This window comes from Dipodomys spectabilis, unplaced genomic scaffold (assembly GCF_019054845.1).
Source record: "Dipodomys spectabilis isolate Male_0828 unplaced genomic scaffold, ASM1905484v1 ptg000297l, whole genome shotgun sequence".
NCBI lineage: Eukaryota > Metazoa > Chordata > Mammalia > Rodentia > Heteromyidae > Dipodomys > Dipodomys spectabilis.
The window spans coordinates 4,317,829-4,338,902 of record NW_024870974.1 but is presented as its reverse complement, the minus strand read 5'-3'; the positions used below and the strand labels follow the sequence as shown (position 1 = coordinate 4,338,902).

The 21,074-nt window shown below is 36.1% G+C and overlaps 1 protein-coding gene across 1 annotated transcript in view; it reads left to right on the top strand.

The window, feature by feature from the left end:
• Positions 1 to 21,074, top strand: part of Gstcd (glutathione S-transferase C-terminal domain containing) — a 76,953-nt gene that overhangs the window by 6,003 nt on the left and 49,876 nt on the right. The window contains exons 2-5 of the mRNA XM_042701862.1: positions 920 to 1,360; positions 2,514 to 2,966; positions 8,829 to 9,080; positions 12,467 to 12,560. Of these exons, the coding sequence (XP_042557796.1) occupies positions 932 to 1,360; positions 2,514 to 2,966; positions 8,829 to 9,080; positions 12,467 to 12,560 (1,228 nt within the window). The 5' untranslated portion in view covers positions 920 to 931. The remainder of the gene's footprint in view (positions 1 to 919; positions 1,361 to 2,513; positions 2,967 to 8,828; positions 9,081 to 12,466; positions 12,561 to 21,074) is intronic.

The following is a 21,074-nucleotide window of genomic DNA, read 5'->3' as shown; positions in this document are numbered from 1 at the left end:
AGCAAGAGCATGAAACCCTGAGCTCAACCCCTGTTATTAGCACTGAGAAGGAGAAGAAGCAGCAGTACCAGCAGTTAGAAGCTAGAAGCAGTGGTTTTGATTCTTGAAATACCATGTATGAAGATCCTGAAATAGGAAGATGCTTAGAGTTTTAGGGAATAGCTCTACTTTGGAGCAAGGAGAAAAGCAGAAAACATAAAAAGATTAGATCAAGAAAATCTTAGTAGGCTGTTAGAGAAACTGGTTTTTCTATGAATAGAATGGGAAGACACTGGAAGGTTTAAACTGAGTGGCATTACATGAGTGGTGACATTACTTCAGTTTTAACAGAACCATTTTGCTATGTTGAGAATAAACCAGAGTGGTAGTAAGATGGGAAGTAGACTTATGAGGCCATTGATACAATTCAGAGCAGGGTGATGGTATCTTAAAAACAATCGAAATCTTGTAAAATAATCAGGTTCTGAATATATATTGAAGACAGAACCAAAAATGTAATAGACGTAGGGATGTGCAAGAAAACAAGAGTCGCAAAACAAATTGTGTTCATCTTAAAGGAACCAAGTGTAAAATGATTCCTGACTAATTTTTTGTACAAAGTACAGGAAAAATTTCCTTTGAAGGCATTTACAGACAGAACCAAAAGACAGAACCAAAAAAAATTAATAGACATAGAGATGTGCAAGAAAACAAGAGTTGCAAGACAATAAATTATGTTCATCTTAAAGGAACGAAGTGTAAAACAATTCCTTTGTTGTACAAAGTACAGGAAAAATTTCCTTTGAAGGCATTTAGTCAGTCTTAAGGGACAAATACAACATCATAAATTCTTACGTTTCCAGAATAGGCATTTATCTTTAATATTAGCTAACAAATTGTTATATTATAAAGCATGTAACTATTTCCATTTGTGCTTTAGGTGACCCAGTGAATGAAGAACATGAAAGGTATTAAGAGAAGTCTTGCAGAAGAATACTTATACCTGGACTTTTCTCACCAAGTAGAAGGATGCATCTTCCCTCTTCATACATCTGTAACTTTATTTTTGTTGTCATACTGTGACTGCAAAATCCTAAAAGTTTATTTAGTCCTCAGCAAGGAAAGTTCTGATAGTTCACTTCTAAAAAATGTACCATCCCAGGATCTTGAAATGCAGGTTATTTCTAGGCAAGAGCTTCCACCCATAGTCCAGACTTGCTGTTTGCCTGCGGTGGTAGAACAGCCCAACAACTTTTGTAGAGCTGGACTTGCTGTTGTACTAAGACACATAATCCAGAAATCCTATGAAGCTGACCCATCAAAGAAGGATATTTTGGAACTTCTGGGTTTTAAAAAGACTTGCTTGAAAGCCTGTGCTGAAGTAAGTAGAAGGTCAGGTCTCTCTTCAGTGATTAAAGCTACAAAGTAATAACACCTTCATTTGAAAATGTGTCTTCCTGTTGGGAATAAGATTTCATTTATTTGGGAAAAAAGCCCCAAACAAAACACAATAGCCATGTGCCAGTGGCTCATGCCTGTATACTTAGCTATTCAGGAGCCTGAAATCTGAGGGCCATGAGTTTGAAACTGGTACAGACAGGAAAGTCCATGAGACTTTTGTATCCAGTCAACTAACAAAAAGCTGGAAGTAGATCTGTGGTTCAACTGTGGAGCACTTGCCTTGGGCAAAAAAGCTAAGGGACAGTGCCCAGGCCCTGAGTTCAAGCCCCAGCATAAAAAAACACAAAAAACAAAAACCCAAAACCAAAACAGAAAACAAAAAAACAATAACCAAAGAAATACCTAAAATAAGCCAGGGGCTGGTGGCTCAGGCCTATAATCCTAGCTACTTAGGAGGCTAAGATCTGAGTATTATGATTCGAAGCCAGCCAGGGCAAGAAAGTCCATGAGACTCTCAACTCCAATTAACCACCAAAATGCCAGAAATGGAGCTGTGGCTCATGTGGCAAAGCAGTAGCTAGCCTTGAGTGAAAAAGCCCAGGGACAACACCAAAAGGTCCTGAGTTTAAGCCCCTGGTTGGCACAAAAAACAACCAAAACAACAACAAAAAAAACTAAAGTAATCCTACGTTCATAAGTGTTCCTATTTCAGTATTGTACTAAAAGATAAGAATTTGTAAGTTATATAGTTTGGAGACATATTTATAGAGATTAACTTCTCTTTGTCTTTTAGTTATGTTGAGAATCATCAAAGGGAGCATTTACATATAAACAGGAGCTCAAGTAACTGCTTTGTAAGCCCTGCTTTTTTTGGTGAAGGTGTATTTATTCAGTAAGAGGCTACTGAAACCAAAAAGCTCCATTGTTCAATGTTTTCATGTTTGAAGCACCTAAAAAAGTTTTGATAGAGCATAAAAGGCAAGCCCAGAGAGCATAAAAGGCAAGCCCAGGGACAGTTTAGCCCAAGACTAAATTCTTAAATTCTCTTCACTAGTCTAATTTCCCAGAATGACATTTATATTCAGTCTGTGTTAAGAAGAAAGAATCCTATCATTTCTTGTTTTGTTTTATAGGTTAGTCAGTGGACCAGGCTGTGTGAACTCACCATCCCTTTGGCTATTGAGAATTTTCTTAGAGAGTCTGTTGAACAGCCCCCAGCTATCCCTGCAGAAATAATACAGCTAGAGAAAAAACTTAGTGAGCCTGTTAGAGTACACAATGATGACAAACTACGCAGGCAGAAGCTGAAGCAACAGAAGGTTGCTGAAAAGAAAAAAACAGCAAAGACCAAGGTCCATATCCAGGAAACATCCAAGGACTTGGATTCTCCATGTAAGAGTTTGGAAATGAAAGTGGCATTCTCAAAGCTTGCAATGCAGGAAGAACCAGCTCCTCCCAACAGGGAGCCTTCTCACATCAGGAAAGCAAAGGCCTCTGACCTTCCTCCTCTGGAGCATGTGTTTGCTGAAGGGCTTTACTTTACCTTGGCAGACATTGTGCTTTTGCCCTGTATCCATCATTTTCTGGTAAGGTTTTATCTGATGTAAATATATTGCCATGAATTTCAATCTGAAATTGCTTACTTTGTATTCAGCTTCTACTTCTTTACTTTCATTATGCACCTGAGCCAAATTATTAGTATCTCACTTTTCTAAATGTACCTCTCTGCCTTTGCTGGGATATTCCTTTCCCCCTCCCCTACAGCAGTATTGGGTTTGAACTTAGGACCTTACACTTGCTAGGTAAGTGTTCTCAGCCATTTTGTTTAGGTTATTTTTTCAGATAGATTCTGAACTGAACTGTACTCCCATAGAGCTATGTGTGCCACCACACTTAAGCTTGTTCTCTGACATAAGGTCTATGCAGACTTTTTATTTTTTTATTTTTTAGACCTAGACTGGTCTTGATCATCTTCCTTCCAAGTTGGTAGTACCTACAAATATAAGCTATGTGCTGGGCTTGGCTAGCTTTGTTATTGGATCTTGATAATCCACCAAAGGCTCATGTGTGGAAAACTTGGCCTTTGGCTGAAGCACTGCTAGATGTTGAACCTTTAGGAAATAAGAACAGTGGAAAGAAACTAGGTGTATATGCCCATGAAGGGATATTGAGACTTTGGCCCTTTCTTGTCTCTTTCTGCTTTCCAATTGCCCTGAGTTAAGTAACCCTCCTCAACCATGCACTCCTACAATAATGTCCTGTGCCACCACAGGCCCAAAGCAACAGGTCAAGCCTTCACGGACTGAAGTCTGCATCTCAGTGCCAAAATAACCCTTGCCCCTGATTAAATTGATTATCTCAGGTATTTTATCATAGTGATGAAAAACTGACTTTTATACTCTAATCAATGTAAGCAAAGGAAATAATCATTATGACTTTTAAAACATTATTTTGTTTTTCATTTAGTTCATTATGACTAATTCTGAGTTATTAAAATGTTAACAATTGTGATTATCAATTGCTCTTGTGGTTATCTTCTAACACTAGAAGGTTCAGTATAAAAATAATTAAAAACTAAATAAATTTTGTCAGTTGTATACCGTAATTAAGTAGTTTCATTATGTTAAGTGGTCATAAAGATGATCTTGTTCTCATAGACTTTTTGCTTCTCTGTAAGATTAAGCTGTTCTATGCTGTGGGAGAATATAGGTGGAAAGTTATGTGTACATACACACACACACACACACACACACACACACACACACACACACACACTTATGTTGCTCTCTGTGGAGGAATAGAGAACAAGAGGGTAATAATACCAGAGTAAACAGAAGTTGGGCTTGCTAGAGCCTTCCAGTTTTTTCTCAAAAGCTGTGTTTTTCTTGCTTTAGAACATGTTACCCTTTCCCCTAATAAGGAATGAGATATCAGATTTCATTTTCAGTCGCCATCATTGCAGGTGTCTCTACTGACAGAAAATATTTCTAATGAATGTTTGTGCATTTAGAGGCTGTTGCCTCACTAATAAGTTAGGCATAAGTATGGATCAGTTATCATCGTCTCAAAGGATGTTTTTCTTTCAAATCAAAACAAAGCAAAATGGCAACCATAATGATTTCAGAATTACATATGAAAAGATTCAGGAGCTCTTTTAGATGTCAGTTGATATTATAAATGTCAAATATCATGATTTTGGTTTTGGCCTAGTCAAATTTTTTTTAGATTATCTTTGATTCCTCTCATCTTTTACCAATTTAGTCTTTAGAGTGGCCATTTGGTTTACTATGAAATATTTGATATTTGTGATGTGAATAACTGTAATTTTATAAATGGAATCAAAGTGGCATATCTGCTTGTTGTTTGGAGATAATTTATTAAAAGCCCATTGTATATGCCAGGCACCGTTTTAAGCACTAGCAATCAAAGGATGAACAAGACGGGTGACCCCCAGACCTGGTGAAGTTAATATTCTAGCAGACAGTAGCAGTGAACAAACGAACAAATAATAGTCACAGGAAATAATGCCAAATGGTACAGACAAAACAGGTGATAGAAGCAACCTGATTTTTTTTTTTTTTTTTTTACTTTAAGCTCAACAAAACATGAAGTGTAATTTTGATTCACCTTCAGAAAGCTGATTTTAGTTCCAACCATTTGGCCTATTTATTTCAGCTAATCTGAGTTTCATGTTAGTCAAATTTAAATTCCATTTATCTGGTTAGGATTAGTTAAAGCTATTAGTTAAAGTATTCCTAAATTGATGAGATTCCCCTGGCCCCCTCCTCACTTTGAATCAGGTAGGATATCTGACTACTCTTGAGTAAATGCTCCTCCTAGTAGGAAGGAGCTTTGTTTTATCTCAGTTTTTAAAATACAGGAAAACTTTTATACTTAGTCTTTTCCATTATAAGTATGATTAAATTCTACTTGACATTTAATATGTAAATTCTTATAGACTCTTCCTTTATTCCTTTGTGCTTTTCTAGGATCTGCTCATTTTCTTTTAAAGAATTCATCTGTCTTTGCCAAAGCCTGATGTTGCTTCGGTTGCACTTCTTAGAGTCACTTTGAGTAATGCTGCCATCAGTTTGTTCATATTGGGGCTATGTTGCCAAGCCTTTGTGCTTGTATTAACACAGAGAGGCAAATCAAGTATCATGCCAACCAATAGGAATCGGGATCAAGTTTATGCGTAGCAAAGAATATGTTAGATTTGGGTCAGAATTATGAAGTGGAACCCAGCATCAGGGTATTTAGCCACAGGAATAGGGTCAAAGACATGAAAGAACAGAATCAATCTGGCTAAGTCTAGGTTTGAATTATCAAACCAGAAGGACTAGGGAGAATACCTGAACGTTGTCGCAGTTTTGCCAAGCAGAGTAAAGTAACATCAAGTAACCTCCCTGAGGTAGTCTGTAGATGATTAAGAAAGAAGAGACTACTAATGAAAGATGACAGGTGAAAATAAGTTGTAGTTTTCCCCAAGTGTGCCTGTGTGTGTGTGTGCGTGCGTGTGCGTGTGTGTGTGTGATGGGGCCTGAACTCTGGGCCTGGGCACTGTCCCTCAGCTCTTCAGCTCAAGGCTAATGCTCTGCCAGTTGAGTCACAGCACCACTTCAGGCTTTTTCTGCTTATGTGGTATTGAGGAATTGAACCCAGGGCCTTATGCATGCAAGTCAAGCACTCTACCACTGAGCCACCTTCCTAGCCTCCCAAGTGTTTTTTTTTTTAATTTAATTTTAATTTTTATTGTGAAAATACTGTACAGAGGGGTTACAATTACATGGGCAAGATAATGAGTACATTTCTTATCAAGCATTGTAGCCTCCTCCTTTGTTTCCCCTTCCCATCCCTTCCCATCTTCCCCCCCACCCAATCATCCCTGCCTCCCCCCCCCAAAGTTGTAAAGTTCGTTTTCGACATAACGACTTGTACTTCTCATTGTTGCAATGGGTCCACCTGTATCCCTATTTAAACGACTTGTTTTTCCCCTTCCCCTCCACAAATTATACCGACATCAAATACAGTGAAAGGAGTTATACTGTGGGGGAGGGACATACAAAGCAACAAAGAAATGATCTTATAAATGCGTTAGAAACAATCGCATGAAAGAAAAAAACATTTGAATACATATCTTAGGGTTCATTTCCCTAACATCACCTTATCTGACCTTTTCTGCTTGACTCAGACATATACTAGATATTGCAAATAAGGGAAACCATGGGACCTATGTTTCTTTGGTCCTGGCTTACTTCACTTAATATAATTTTTTCCAAGCCTTTCCATTTCCTAACAAATGGGGCAATGTCATTCTTTCTGATGGAGGCATAGAATTCCATTGTGTACATATACCACATTTTCTTGATCCATTCATCTACTGAGGGGCGTCTGTGGCAAAAATCAAGAACTCTAATAACAACAGATGCTGGAGGGGATGTGGACACAAGGGAACCTTACTGCATTGTTGATGGGAGTGTAAACTTGTTCAACCACTTTGGAAAGTAGTATGGAGGTTCCTCAAAAGACTCCACATAGAGCTCCCCTATGACCCAGCAATCCTACTTTTGGGCATTTACCCAAATGTTTACAAACAAGACCACACTAAAGCTACCAGCACGACTATGTTTATTGCAGCATTATTTACTATAGCTAAGATATGGAACGAACCCAAGTGCTTTTTAATACATTTATAAACATAAATTTTGTCACTGCTATTTATGTTAATTCTTAGAATTGTCTGTCATTTTTTTTTCTAGTGAGTATGTTTTTCTTTTTTTTTTCTTTTGTCTTTTTGAACTCAAGGTTTCATGCTTGCTGGGCAAGTGCTATAGGTTGAGGCCTACCTCTAGCTCTTTGTACACTTATTTTTGAGATAAGGTCTTTTTGCTCTGGCTAGTCTAGACCACAGTTCTCCAATTTATACTATGACCTTAGCTGAGATGTCTGGCACATGTCACCATGCCCAGCCTTTCCTGTTGAGTTAGGATCTTAAAAAGGTTTTTACCCAGCTTAGTCTGGAACTTCAGTCTTCTGATCTCACTTGCTTTCCACATAGCTGACAGATGTACACAACCTTGTCCAGCCATTGGTTGAGGTGGGGTCTTGTAAACTTTTTGCCTTGGTTGGCCTTGAACTTGATCCTCCTATTCCCCTCTTCCCAAGAAACTCAGATTACAGTTGTAGGCCATTGCACCTGGCTTTGAGTTTGAGTTTTAGAATTGTGTAGATGTGCTACAACTGATCTATTTACTTACTGACTGGTGTCTTGGGTCTGACAACTATGAATATACTGTGGGTAAGTTTTTAAGTTTTTGGAACATGGTTGCTGGATGTATAGTAACTTTAATTTTGTACAGATGTACTAACTGTCTTTTAAAGTGTCTATACTGTTTTGCATTCATCGGGAAGGAGGGTTTCTCTTGCTCTGCTCCCTTATGCTCATTTGGTATTGTGAATACTTTAGCTTGTATTCTAATAGGTATACAACCATGTCTTCTTGCTTTAATTTCCAGTTCTCTAGTGATATATAATGGTCATGTTTTTATGTTCTTTGTAGCCACCTGTATATCTATTTTGGTAAATTATCTATTCCATCCTTTCCTTGTTTTCTTAATTGAGTTGTTACATCATTAGAATTATTCCAAATTTCTATTCTGAGATGAATGACAAAAACTTTTAAGACACCCCCAAAGAAGTTACCTAAATTGCAAATAAACATGAAAAGATCCTCAAGATCACTATTCATAAGAAAATGCTATACAATGAAATACTACACGAGTAAGAATGCTTAAAACTGACAATACCAAATGGTGACAAAATATGGAGAAATTTGAATCTCCAGTGTGAATAAATTCGAATCTTGCCAGTGTGAATAAAAACATGCAGGGAACACCCTGAAAAATAATTAAACTGTTTCTCTAGAAGTTCAACTTATAGTTTCCATATAAGCTAGCAACTAAAATATCTACTCCCAAGAAAATAAATTTGTACACAAACACTGGTGTGTTAAAATATAGCATTGTTACTAAAATAACCTCAAACTGGAAACATACAAATGTCCATCAACTGTTGTATAGATAAGCAAAATACAGTATGTCTGCTAGAAAACTCTTAACTAATAATAAAAGAAAGAATGATTTAAATGGACAAACCTCAGTAAATTAAGTGAGAAGTCATTTTTCTGTTTATATGAAATTCTAGAAAACCCCAAAGTAGGGACAGCAGAACAGAGGTTGACAGTAAATAGACACAAAGGACCTTTTTTGGGTGATACAGTATTCTAGAACTGGACTATGGTGATAGTTCCATATTCCTTTAAATTTGCTAAAACTCATTGTTTAAGTCCTACTTTAAAATTTATAAATGTAGTGATCTAAAGTTATGTCAATGTACCTGTTATAATAAGCTATCAAAAATAAATATGTGTACTATCTTTTCCTACCTAGGTAATTATCTGCAAGAAATTTTCTGAGAAACTGATAGAATTTCCACTGCTAGCTTCTTGGTACCAGAGGATTCAGGAAGTGCCAAAAGTAAAACCAGCAGCTTCCATGTGTGGGATCCAATTTCTGTGTTTGCCAAAGTTGTTAAATACTTCAAATGAGCAGCCTCAGATCTTAAGTGAAGTCCCAGGTTCAGAAGAGCAAAATGACCCATCATTTACAGGAGGACCAAGACCAACTCTGACTAAGTTAATGGTATATATTGTTCTATTAAAATTTTCTGCAGCTGGGAAGGTGGCTCAGTGGTAGAATGCTTGCCTTGCATGCATGAGCCCCTGGGTTCGATTCTTCAGCACCACATAACATAGAAAAAGCCGGAAGTGGCACTGTGGCTCAAGTGGTAAAGCTCTAGCCTTGAGCTGAAGAGCTGAGGGACAGTGCCCAGGCCCAGAATTCAGGCCCCACAACCAACAACAACAACAAAAATTTTTTCTTTGACAAATTACATATGGTAGTGTTGACCAAGATTTGGCCCTATTTGGTAGTTATTTTTTGACATATTTTTTATTTTATATCACTTAATACTAATAAACATTTCTATTAGTCTTTTGCATTGTATGATTTACTTCTTAGATTCTTAATATTGTGTATCTTTGGAACAAAGTAAATCATAATATGTACTTTGAAAATTTATTTTTTCTGAAACTTAGTTTTTTGGTGTGTGGTTTCAAGATTCAGAACATGCCTGTCATACCCGATCAAGTATATTGTTTAAGCAGATGCTTTTCTGTTACAAGGTTATTTTATACTCAATCTGTAAATATGACTTGATGGTTTGAAATTAAAGAAGTTATAAAGATACCTTTACTTACTAACTTTTTACTCAAATTTTTGATTTTGGTATTGTTTAAACCTTTTTAAATTTTAAAAATTGTGTAAACCTTTTAAAAATTTTATGATTTTAATTTGTTGTACTATAAGAATATATATTTTGGGCTGGGAAGGTGGCTCAGTGGTAGAGTGCTTGCCTTGCATGCATGAGGCCCTAGGTTCGATTCCTCAACACCACATAAGCAGAAAAAGTCAGAAGTGGGGCTGACGCTCAAGTGGTACAGTGCTAGCCTTCAGCTGAAGAGCTGAGGGACAGCGCCAGGCCCAGAGTTCAGGCCCTACAAAAGACTGGAAAAAACAAAAACAAACAAAAAAAATATATTTTATATATATATATTATGTAATATTGTCTATATTATATATAATTATAATAAGGTATATATGTATATATATTATACATGTATATTATGTGTATTACCTATATTATATATTATAATTATATATTACATATTTGTTTATACATTTATTATTATGTAGCTGTATATAATAATTATAATATATAATTATGTTATATATGTAATATATATTATAATTATATAAATACACATAATATATATGTTTTTCTCTCTTTGGAGCATAATTTATTTTTACTTTTTTCTTTCTTTTTTTTTGGTCGGTCGTGGGGCTTGAACTCTGGGCCTGCTTGCTGACCCTCAGCTCTTCAGCTCAAGGCGAGCGCTCTACCACTTGAGCTACAGTGCCACTTCCGGTTTTCTGGTGGTTTATTGGAGATAGGAGTCTCAAGGTCTTTCCTGCCCGGGCTGGCTTTGAACCGCGATCCTCAGATCTCAGCCTCCTGAGTAGCTAGGATTACAGGCGTGAGCCACCAGCGCCCGGCTCGTAATTTATTTTTAATAGATTGTACACTGTTCACCAATTGGCTTTCATTACAATATTCCTTTATATGAAACAGTCTGCAAAAATATTTTGCTTTTAATAGATTAATGAAGATTTATTTGTATAGAAAATTCATGAAATAATGTATGTACCTGAGAAGCATTAAAAAAATTTACTTTGTTTCTCTATTTGGGGTAGGGAGTATTTGCACTCTACCAGTGACTGGAAGCTTATGTTTAGATATGAATAAGAAAATGTTAGTAGTGACACCCAACCTACCATCTTTTTGACTAAGCTCTGTAACCTATTGCTGAAACAATGAACATATTTAGATAGTTGATTTTAGAAGTTTTATCCAGACTTTGATGTTTTGATTAAATAGATGCACAGCTGAACAATTTTTGGTTTAGTTCAGTAGATGTGCTTTTGGGGTGATGAAAATGTTCTGAAAATAGTAGTGATGATAATCCATTGAATAGTATGCCTTAGAAGAGTATATTTTTTGATCATGCACCAGTGGCAAACATGTAATCCTTAGCTACTCAGGAAGCCGATACTTGAGTTTCTTAGTGTGTTGCAGGTCAAGGAAGAAATGTCTTCAAGACTCTATCCTCAGTAAACCATTGAAATGCTAGCTAGACTGGAAAAGTGGCTCGAGTGTTAGAGTTCCAGCTGTGAGTGAAAAAGATAAATGAGAGAGTGAGGCCTGAGTCACATTCTGGACATGCCCTAGAATAGACAAAATAAATAAATGAAGGAATGAAGTAAATGTTGTAGTATCTTAATGTACTTGTACTTTTTAAAAGGGCCCTAAAGTAAGAATAAGTTTGGAAATGAGAAATAGCAAGGACAATATGGCTAAACTCCGGCAAAAGAGATAGAAGAGGGTTAAGATAATGTCAGAGAAATGTGTTCATCTTTTGGAGGCAAATGAATACTCTAGACTTCTAGCTTAACAGCTCTATTTCTAGTTCTAACAAGAATCTTTTCCTTTAAGGACAAAATTTAGCTCATTTTCTATGGAAAGTAATTAGCTGATACAAAAAGTTAATGTTGAAGTCTCAACAATTTTCAATTCATTTATTTTGAGACAGAGGTCTCAAGCTGTCCTGGAACTGAGACTCAAGTGATACTCTGACTTTCCTAGAGTTTGGATGTTAGCTGTGTGCCACCACCCCAGCTGCAATTTTTCTTTTGCATAGGTTACCTGTAGGGATAAAACACACCTGTACCATGGTTATTTATTCTGTGGCATGTAGACCCAAAATGTATTTGGAAAGGTGTCTGAATCAATGTATATGCCATATTAATATCTGTAGATGAAATAAATGCATAGCTTCTGAAATAAAAGGAACCTGGAAAAAAGGAACCTATAAAAAAGTGATCCTCTTAAAATTTTGATATGTATTTGGTTAAGCCAGAGAAATGCTTTTCTAGAGATATTGCATTCTCTTACTATAAAGGACTGATGGGGGTAATATTTGAGGTATAATTTAAGGTAGTAGCTTTTGTCACTATAAATCTTGGAAGTTTGGGGCAGTTTTCATATATGGAAAGGTAGAACTTGATGGACATATAATCTCTTAAGTGGATTGATTTTAAGACAGTTTTGTCCTCAAGTGACTTTCTCTATATCTGATACATTTCTATTTCTAGATGGCTTTTTGGTTCTATATGTTTTTTATTTCCTCAATAAAGAAAAAAAAGGGGGAAAAAGGAAAGTAACTACGATGTTAGAAGTCAAACATTTTGGAAATATCTGATGATTATTACTATATACTATTAATATAGATACTATTAATTAAATATCTGTTGATTATTACTATTAATGCTTCTCTTTGCTGTAGAAATTTGGCCCCCAAAAGCATAAGATTTGTTAACTTATTAATTTGAAAACTTACTTCCTTCTCTAGGAAAATGGCATTGAAGTGATGCTTGCTCCTCACCCTTCCCCTATGTGGTCCCTTGATTGGAACGGTCTTCCTGCAGCCGTGAGCCCAAAGGAAGGTAAGTTTCTTTTTTCTTTTTAGTTTCTTTTTAGTTTTAGTTATAATCTGAATATTCTCTTCATAGCAATTTTTAACTCTCTATATCTTTGGCTCTAATATTAGAATTTTTATTTCATTTTATTATGAAAAATTTAATGTATATACCTCACTCATTTAATATTTTCCTGTATTTGTTATAATATTTTTCTTTGCTGATATATTTTAATAAGTCGTACATAGAATGTCACATTTTAGTACATAGATTGAAAAAACATAAATAATCACCATACCATTGTCACACAAATGAAAATTAACAAAAATTTATCAGTCATCTAAAGGCCAATCCACTTCCCCCAGCTGTTTAAATATTTTTTGAAAAAAATAGCATTTTTAGATTTATTTTGCTTTCTGTGTGTGTGTGTCTGCTTGTCTGTCTGTCTGTGTCTGTGTCTGTGTTTTATTCTTCACCTAGGGCTTGAACTCAGGGCTGGGCACTCTCCCTGAGCCCTTCAGCTCAAGGTGAGGGCTCTACCACTTAAGCCACTGTGCCACTTCTACTTCTCTGGTGGTTAATTAAAGAGTCTCACAGACTTTCCACTTTACTGCCCTGTCTGGCTTTGAACCGTGATCCTCAGATCTCAGACTCCTGAGTAGCTGGGATTATAGGCATGAGCCACCGTCACCTGGCCTTTTCACTTTTTTTTTTAATGACTTTATGGATTTTCGTTTCTCTAAGAAACACAGATAAAAACATAAAGAATACCTGGATCTGAAATGCAACAACATCAGTGTTTAGTAGAGAATTTTTTAGTATACCTAAATCTCAGCTTCTTCTACTATTTACTTGTTCTTTAGCTGTATATTATTGAAAATAGTTCTTGATTTTTCAGGTTCTCTTTGGAATAATAGTTGCCTATCCTTTTCACATTTTCTCTTCTGTTATACGACCTAATATTTCCTTTATTTCATGAATCAATCATTCTTTGTCAATCAAAGACATTATTTAGGACTCTTAAAGGGTGAACTTTTTGTGTTGATAATTAAATTATTTGTTTAAAAGTGTTTTAATAAAATTTACATCTTTTAGTAACTTTATGCAAAAACTAGTCCTAATGAATTGGGTATTATTTGAATTTTCTGACACTTCAAAAAATTTGAATAATTTCATGATTTTTGCAATTTGGTTTTGGTTGCATGTTGTTAAAATATATTTTTTAACAGATAAATTTTTATAGCTTACTAAATAGAAAATGAGATTTCGGGCTAAAGGTGTAACTAAATAGAGAACATGACTTACCTTGTGAAACACTGGCTTCAATTCCCAGAACCTCCTCCCCCAAATCAGACTTTTATTAGTATTTACCACTACCTAGAAAAGAAAACAGTTTTTTAAATGCTTCATGTTTTACCTTATTTATATTTAATTTACTAGGGAGCCAAAATAATTCTTTGTTTTGGTAGTATTAGAGAGTACTCAGTGCTTTGCCACTAAACTATGTTATTTATTATCAGCTGCTGACTCAACATTAAGTATTCATTAACATTCATTCATCTAACATTAAGTATTCATGCTTAGTCATTTTTGTGGTTATAAGTTCAACACCTACATCGTTTACAAACAGTTCATTGACTATCCTAAAAGGTTTACAATATCAATCAAACTAAGATAGAATTGTGGTCAGGTTAGATTAGCTGTTTTCACTCTGGAAACTTCAAATATTGTACGGTAGTAGGATTTTTTAAATGAAATTAAACTATATAGGAGTATAGGAGGTCCCTATGAAGATCATAAGAATACATTATGCATGCTCTTGTGTATTAGGAAAGATTATATTGAAATAAGATTATATTGATACTTGATTCATTTGGCTCTCTGAAAGACTGACTTCTACTAAAACCATGGAACCTCATCAAAATTTTGGTGCATATATTATAAAAATATTTACTAGTAAAGGCAGTGTTAATCCTCAGGATGAATGAAATCTAAGTTTGAAGTCTTCTTGGATCCATTTTTCTCTCTATGTTCTGCCCCTGAACTTTTCAGTTTCTTTTATACCACATATATAAAATTTCTGTATAGGCCAGGCACTGGTGGCTCACACCTGTAATCCTAGCTACTCAGGAGGCTGAGATCTGAGGATCACATTTCAAAGCCGGGGCAAGGAAAGTCCATGAAACTCTTATCTCCAATTAACTACCAGAAAGCCAAAGTGGAGCTGTGGCTCAAGTGGTAGAGCTTTCTCCTTGAGCTAAAGACCTGAGGGATAGTGCCCTGGCCCAGAATTCAAGCCCCAAAACCAACAACAGCAACAAAATATTCTGTATGTTTTCGCTTTTTGATGTATATGTGTGCCAGTATTGGGCCTTGAACTCAAGACCTCAGTCTCACTTAGCTTTTTCACTCAAGGCTGGAACTTTGCCACTTGAGCCACATTTCTACTTCTAGCCTTTTGCTGGTTAATTGGAGATGAGAATCTCATGGACTTTTCTTCCAGGGCTAGCTTTGAACTATGATACTCAGATCTCAGTTTCTTGAATAATTAGGATTAAAGGTGAGAGTCACTGGTGCCTGGTTATATCTTCACTTTTATTCTTTAGTAGATTTGAATATTGTCCTTTACGTACCCCTGGTCTGTTGAAACTATATTCATCTTTTAAGGATCAGTTCAAATGCTGAACTCCACACTGTGCATGACAGACAAGTGCCCTATAACTGAGTCACATCTCTGGACCTTCCTTGTTGAATATTTCCTTTTAGTAGCAAAATATTTCTTTTTACCTTTTATAGATAGTAATTATAAATGATTTTAAATTTTAAATTTGACCCTAATGAAGATCACTTATGTAAATACTCAGTTTTTTCCCCACTTAGTTTCTGTAAAGTCTTTGAGGTTAAAAAGACTAAGTTAATTTTTGACATTAGAAAAAAATAAAATTACAACATATGATAGACCTAGTAAAAAATTGTGTCAATGCAAAAAGTGCCTCCGTCTCCCAACCCATCCTCCCTACTTCGTTGCATGCTTTCATAGACCAACAGGACAATCCCTCCTTTTACATGTAGTACAAGGGATGTGGTTAATCAAGACTGAGTGTGGTCAGGATCTTTGGAGAGGAAAAGGACTAAAGGGAGCCTTCATTTTATCAGTGATTCTCAGGAGCACTCTTAACCAACCCTCAGGGAAATGGTAAATGCATATGGTAAATTGCTTTTGCTGTTGTCATCAGAAGTGCTAAAAGTTAATCATAGCAAAAATGTTGTCTTACCCACATTCAATAGTACCATTCCTTGGAGAATCCAAAACATAAAAGCTTGTAGTAAGGCTTTTAGATGGAGCTTTCTGGTGTGTCTTGGCCTGAAACTACTGCTTTTTCAAATTAGAGTGGCCTGAAACTACTGCTTTTTCAAATTAGAGCATCCATCTGAATTACTTGGAAGGCTTGTTAAAACATATTGCTAGATCCTCCATAGAGTTCCTGGGATGGAGTACTAGCAGTGGATCTCTTTTTTATTTATTTATTTTTTTGTTGGGCATGGGGCATGAACTCTGGGCCTGGGCACTGTCCCTTGGCTTTTCAGCTCAAGACTAGCACTGTACCACTTGAGCCACAGCACCACTTCTGGTTTTTTGGTGGTTAATTGGAGATAAGAATCTCATGGCCTTTCCTTGCCTGGGCTGGCTTTGAACCGTGATCCTCAGATCTCAGCCTGTTGAGTAGCTAGTATTACAGGCATTAGCCACCAGCAACCGGTTTTAGCAGTGGATTTCTAAGACGCATCTAGGTGTTGCTACTGCCACTGTTTGGGGAGAGACCATACTATAGGAAGAGTCATCTTAGGAAACTGGTCCAGTGCAAGGCTGCTTTTAGTTTTTGTCCTGGACAACATAAGTAACTAGGATTACAAGCATGACCCATCTTTGCCTGGCTAAGTCAGGGCCTGTGCATAGCTTTTTTGCTCAAGGCTAGTGCTCTCCCAATTTGAGCCACAGCTCCACTTCTGGTTTTTAGGTGGTTAATTGGAGGATAAGGGTCTCACAGACTTCCCTCTTTGGGCTGGCTTTGAACCATAGTCTTCAGATCTCAGCCTCCTGAGTATCTAGGATTATAGGTGTGAGCTATTAGCACCCACCTCTCTGAGCCATTATTTTACAATGATAATTTTTACTGTAGGCCAGTTAGAGTAGCAAATGCAAATGGAAGTAGAAATATTCTAATAAACACAATTGCTTCTTTAAAGAAAATATTTTTCTGAAATAATAGATTTATTTTTTTTACTTTAGAGTAAATAAGGCTCAAAATTAGCATAAATATTTTCTAAAATTGAAAAAAATCCTTCAGTGAAACAACATAAAAATATATTCTCCCCAACATTTTTTGTTTATATTGAATAACTCTACAAATTTATTTTCTCTTTGCCAGGTGTTTTGCCAGGATATTATTTAAAGTATTTATTTGCAATGTTTTATAGTCCTATGTTAAATACTTTTAAAAGATAGTATATGTAAGCATGGACAGAGTTTAATGGTTTAAGATATATTGCAATGAACAATTTTTCTATTTGTCTAGTAGTACTCTTTTGACTCAATGACAAAATATTAATACATTGAAGGAAGGGATGTAAAATTGCATAGCAACTATTGGAAGTAGTTTGACAGTTTCTTACAGAACTAAATGTACAGTTATAAAAGTACTCAGGAAATGTACTTTTAGGTATTTATTGTAGATGAATGAAAACTTGTATTCACAGAAAGTCTAAAAATGAATGTTCATTTGTATTTGCATTTGTATTCTAAATATCCCTCAGTTAGAGGGAAAAAATCCTGAATTGTCCTTCAGTGGATAAAAGATTAAAGTCTGATACATTTATGTAATTAGATACTTGCTAAGCGGTAGATGATGATGATGATGATGATGATGATGGTGATGATGGTGATGATGATGGTGATGGTGATGATGATGATGATAATAGACTACTAATGTGTGCAACAGTTTAGATAGATAGCATTTAGTGGGGGGAAAAACAGTCTAGAAGGTTACGAATAATACGTGGTTCTAGTTTTGTAACATCTCAGAATGATAAAGTAGGAAAGATGGAGGGTGGATTAGATGGTTGGCAAGGAACAGGGATAGAGTTGCCCCTTATGAGATGGTTATATGAGTATATACATGAAACCAAACTGCGGAAAATGACACACTCACAAATGAATGCATGAGGACTAGTGAGCACTGAATGAGGTTTACAGTTAACAGCCGGCTGTTAGATGTGTCTATTGAGGAAGGTTGGGAAAGAATTCATTGGGACTATGTACTTTATTTTTGCAATTTCCTGTGAATTTGTAGTTATTTTGGAGTAAACAGTTACAAAAATAGCAGAGGGCCGGGTGCTGGTGGCTCACACCTGTAATCCTAGCAACTCAGGAGGCTGAGATCTGAGGATCACGGTTCAAAGCCAGCCTGACAAGGAAAGTCTATGAGCCTCTTATGTCCAATTAACCACCAGAAAACTGGAAGTGGCGCTGTGGTTCAAGTAGTAGAGCTCTAGCCTTGAGCTGAAGAGCACAGAGACAGCGCCCAGGCCCAGAATTCAAGCCCCATGACCACCACCAACAATAACAAAAAGCAGAAATACTGGGGAAAAATCAGAAATGAAGAATATTACAATGTCTCAGCTTACCTATTGACCTTTATTAAAATATTCTAGAGATGTTCCTAAGTTGAATGATAGTTTTATTTAAGGAATGAACTATAAGAACATCATGTTTCCTTTGTGATATGATTTCATTGTAAGGTTTCCAGTATAATGCTAATAATGTACACAGTTAAGTATTTATATCTGAAATGATGATTCTTTTCACAGCTTTCTATTGCTAAGCTACCTGAGAAATGGTGAAAGCCAAAATAACATAGCATAATTTGAGTTTTTAAAAATCAGTGTCACTTCAAGAAATTGAAATGGAAACACGAATTTTGTTGTCGTTGTTGTTGGTGGTGGTGGTGGTATTTGTTTGCTTTTTTCTCTCTCTCTCATTTAGGGAGAGACAAAAGCAGGTGCAAAAAAAGGATAGAGGAAAAATGAACAAATACAGTCATGCTACTCAGAATATAGTAAATAGAAAATGACCTACGGCAGGGACAGGAGGGGTAATGTGGGGGAAGACGAAGGAAGAGGTGACATTGTCCCAACAAAGAAATGTGCTCATTACCTGAGTTATGGTAACCCCTCTGTACAACACCTTAATAATAACAATAAAATTGTATGTCAAAAATACAGAATAGAAATTCAAAAAAATATGGAATAGAAAAAAATAAATGTAACTTCAGAATAAGGTGTAATATATCTAGGAATAACTTACATATTAAGCTTAATTGGCAGTTTACACCAAGATCCTGAAAATTTTATGGTCCCTTGATGTTTTTTGGTATGATATATTATAATGTCATGAATGCTATGTTCATGAAATGAAAGGAAAGATATTTCATCCTGAAAGTTTAGTAGTGTATAATATTGATTATATATTCGCATTTGAAAGGTCTGAAAACTAAGATTGTTTTATTTTGACTGTCAGAATGATCAAGTAAATGAGTTTGTTTTGAACTTTAAGTTCTGTTAAAGTGAATATACCATTACACCACTAGCTCAATTCTCTTGAATCACTTTGCTGTAAGCAAAACTTGAAAGAGTAGCAGCATTAAATACAAGTTTCATTTCAAAATCCTCAAAAGAAAGAACTACAGAGCCTGTCTTTCATGGAGGCAGAAATTCTTTAACTAGGAAACATTGGTAATATAAATAAATAAAAGCTCACAGCTTTAGTACCTTAAATCCACATCAATATATGACTTTCTTTTTTTGTTGTTGTTTAAGCTATGAAACCAGAGTTTCTTCTAGAAAAATAATACGACTTTTAGAAAAAAATGTGTATTAACTATAGCATGATTAAAGAAAAAAATTTAAAGTCTTTTTTTCCCTCTGTCTTTTGGAAGTAAAACCCTTGTAATTCTACCCAGTGTTTTGTTATGCTTTATTTCATCCTTTAGGATTAGACTTCCCAAGAACTCAGTTTATAGATAATGCTTGTAAAAACTTTACAAACAGAGACCATAATGTCTGATTGGCCCGAAAAAGCCACTATCTAGGATGGCTTAAATAGAATCTCCTAAGTGTATTGCTTTTTAAAACAAAGTAAAAATATTTGACATGAGGGAATATCTATGTGGTTATATCAATTTATATAAAACTTGGTCTAATTCTGTCAAATGACAGTACAGTTTCATACTGATTTCAGCCCCTGGCGCCAGTGGCTCATGTCTATAAATCTGACTTCTCAAGAGGCTGAAATTTGAGGATTGCAGTTTGAAGCCGCCTGGATTGGAAAGTCCATGAGACTCCTATCTCCAATTAGCCACCAAAGTAGAATCCCAGGTAGAAGTGGAACTGTGTCAAGTGGAAGGGTACTGGCTTTGAAAAAAAAAAAAAGATTTCAGGGCTGCCTGTATTCATCCCTATATTGCCAGCTACTCATCAGCCCTGGCAAAATATTAGCAATTTCAATTAAAAAAAAAAAATCCATGTAGTAGTAATGTGTTTCTATAATCCCAGCTACTTTGGTAAGAGAACTGTGGTCCTAGGCCAACTCTGGGCAAAAATCCAGACTGCATCCAAGAAAAAAAGTTCTGAGGCTGTGGCTTAAGTAGTAGAGCATCTGTCTAGCAATCACAAGGTCCTGAGTTCAAGCCCCAGTACCACCAAAATTAAAGTTTTTTGGAATTTTTTTGTTCATAGACAAATGAACTAATTAGGTGTTATTGCATAATCAAGGAGATTTGAATTTGTACTTGCCCCCTCTAACTCACTCATTAAAGCATTGGTCAAGTTTAAGAATTACCATGGTTTTTTTTGGGGGGCGGGGGCGGGCTGTCCGGCCGTGGGGCCTGAACTCTGGGCCTGGGTGCTGTCCCTCAGCTCTTCAGCTCAAGGCTAGCACTCTACCACTTGAGCCACAGCGCCACTTCCGGCTTTTTTCTTTTTGCTTATGTGGTGCTGAGGAATCGAACCCAGGGCCTCAGGCATGCAAGGCAAGCGCTCTACCACTGAACCACCTTCCCAGCCCCAGAATTACCATGGTTTAAGTGTTAGGAATCAATTGATAGGGAGCTTCAGGTTATCTTATTTAATGGTGAATATTGTTTACTATTAATGATGTTCAGAAACTACATTGCTTTAAAAGGTTAAAATGGGACTTACATGAATAAGGAAATACATGTTTCTGGAAAGCAGTACTAGCCATGGGCTCTAATTCTTCACTTAGTGTTGAAATTACAGTTGGGGTGAGGGTAATTGAATTCAGCAAGACTATTCTAGTAAATGAGTCTGGAGCATTGTTCCTATCCTACTGTGTTTCCAACAGCACCTACATTAACTTAGAGCTGTAGATGTGTACCCACTTGAAGAAAAGAATTTTCCATGGTCTGTATTTGGTAGCTCATGCCCTGTAATCCTACTTGGGAGACAGACCCAGAGGATTATTTT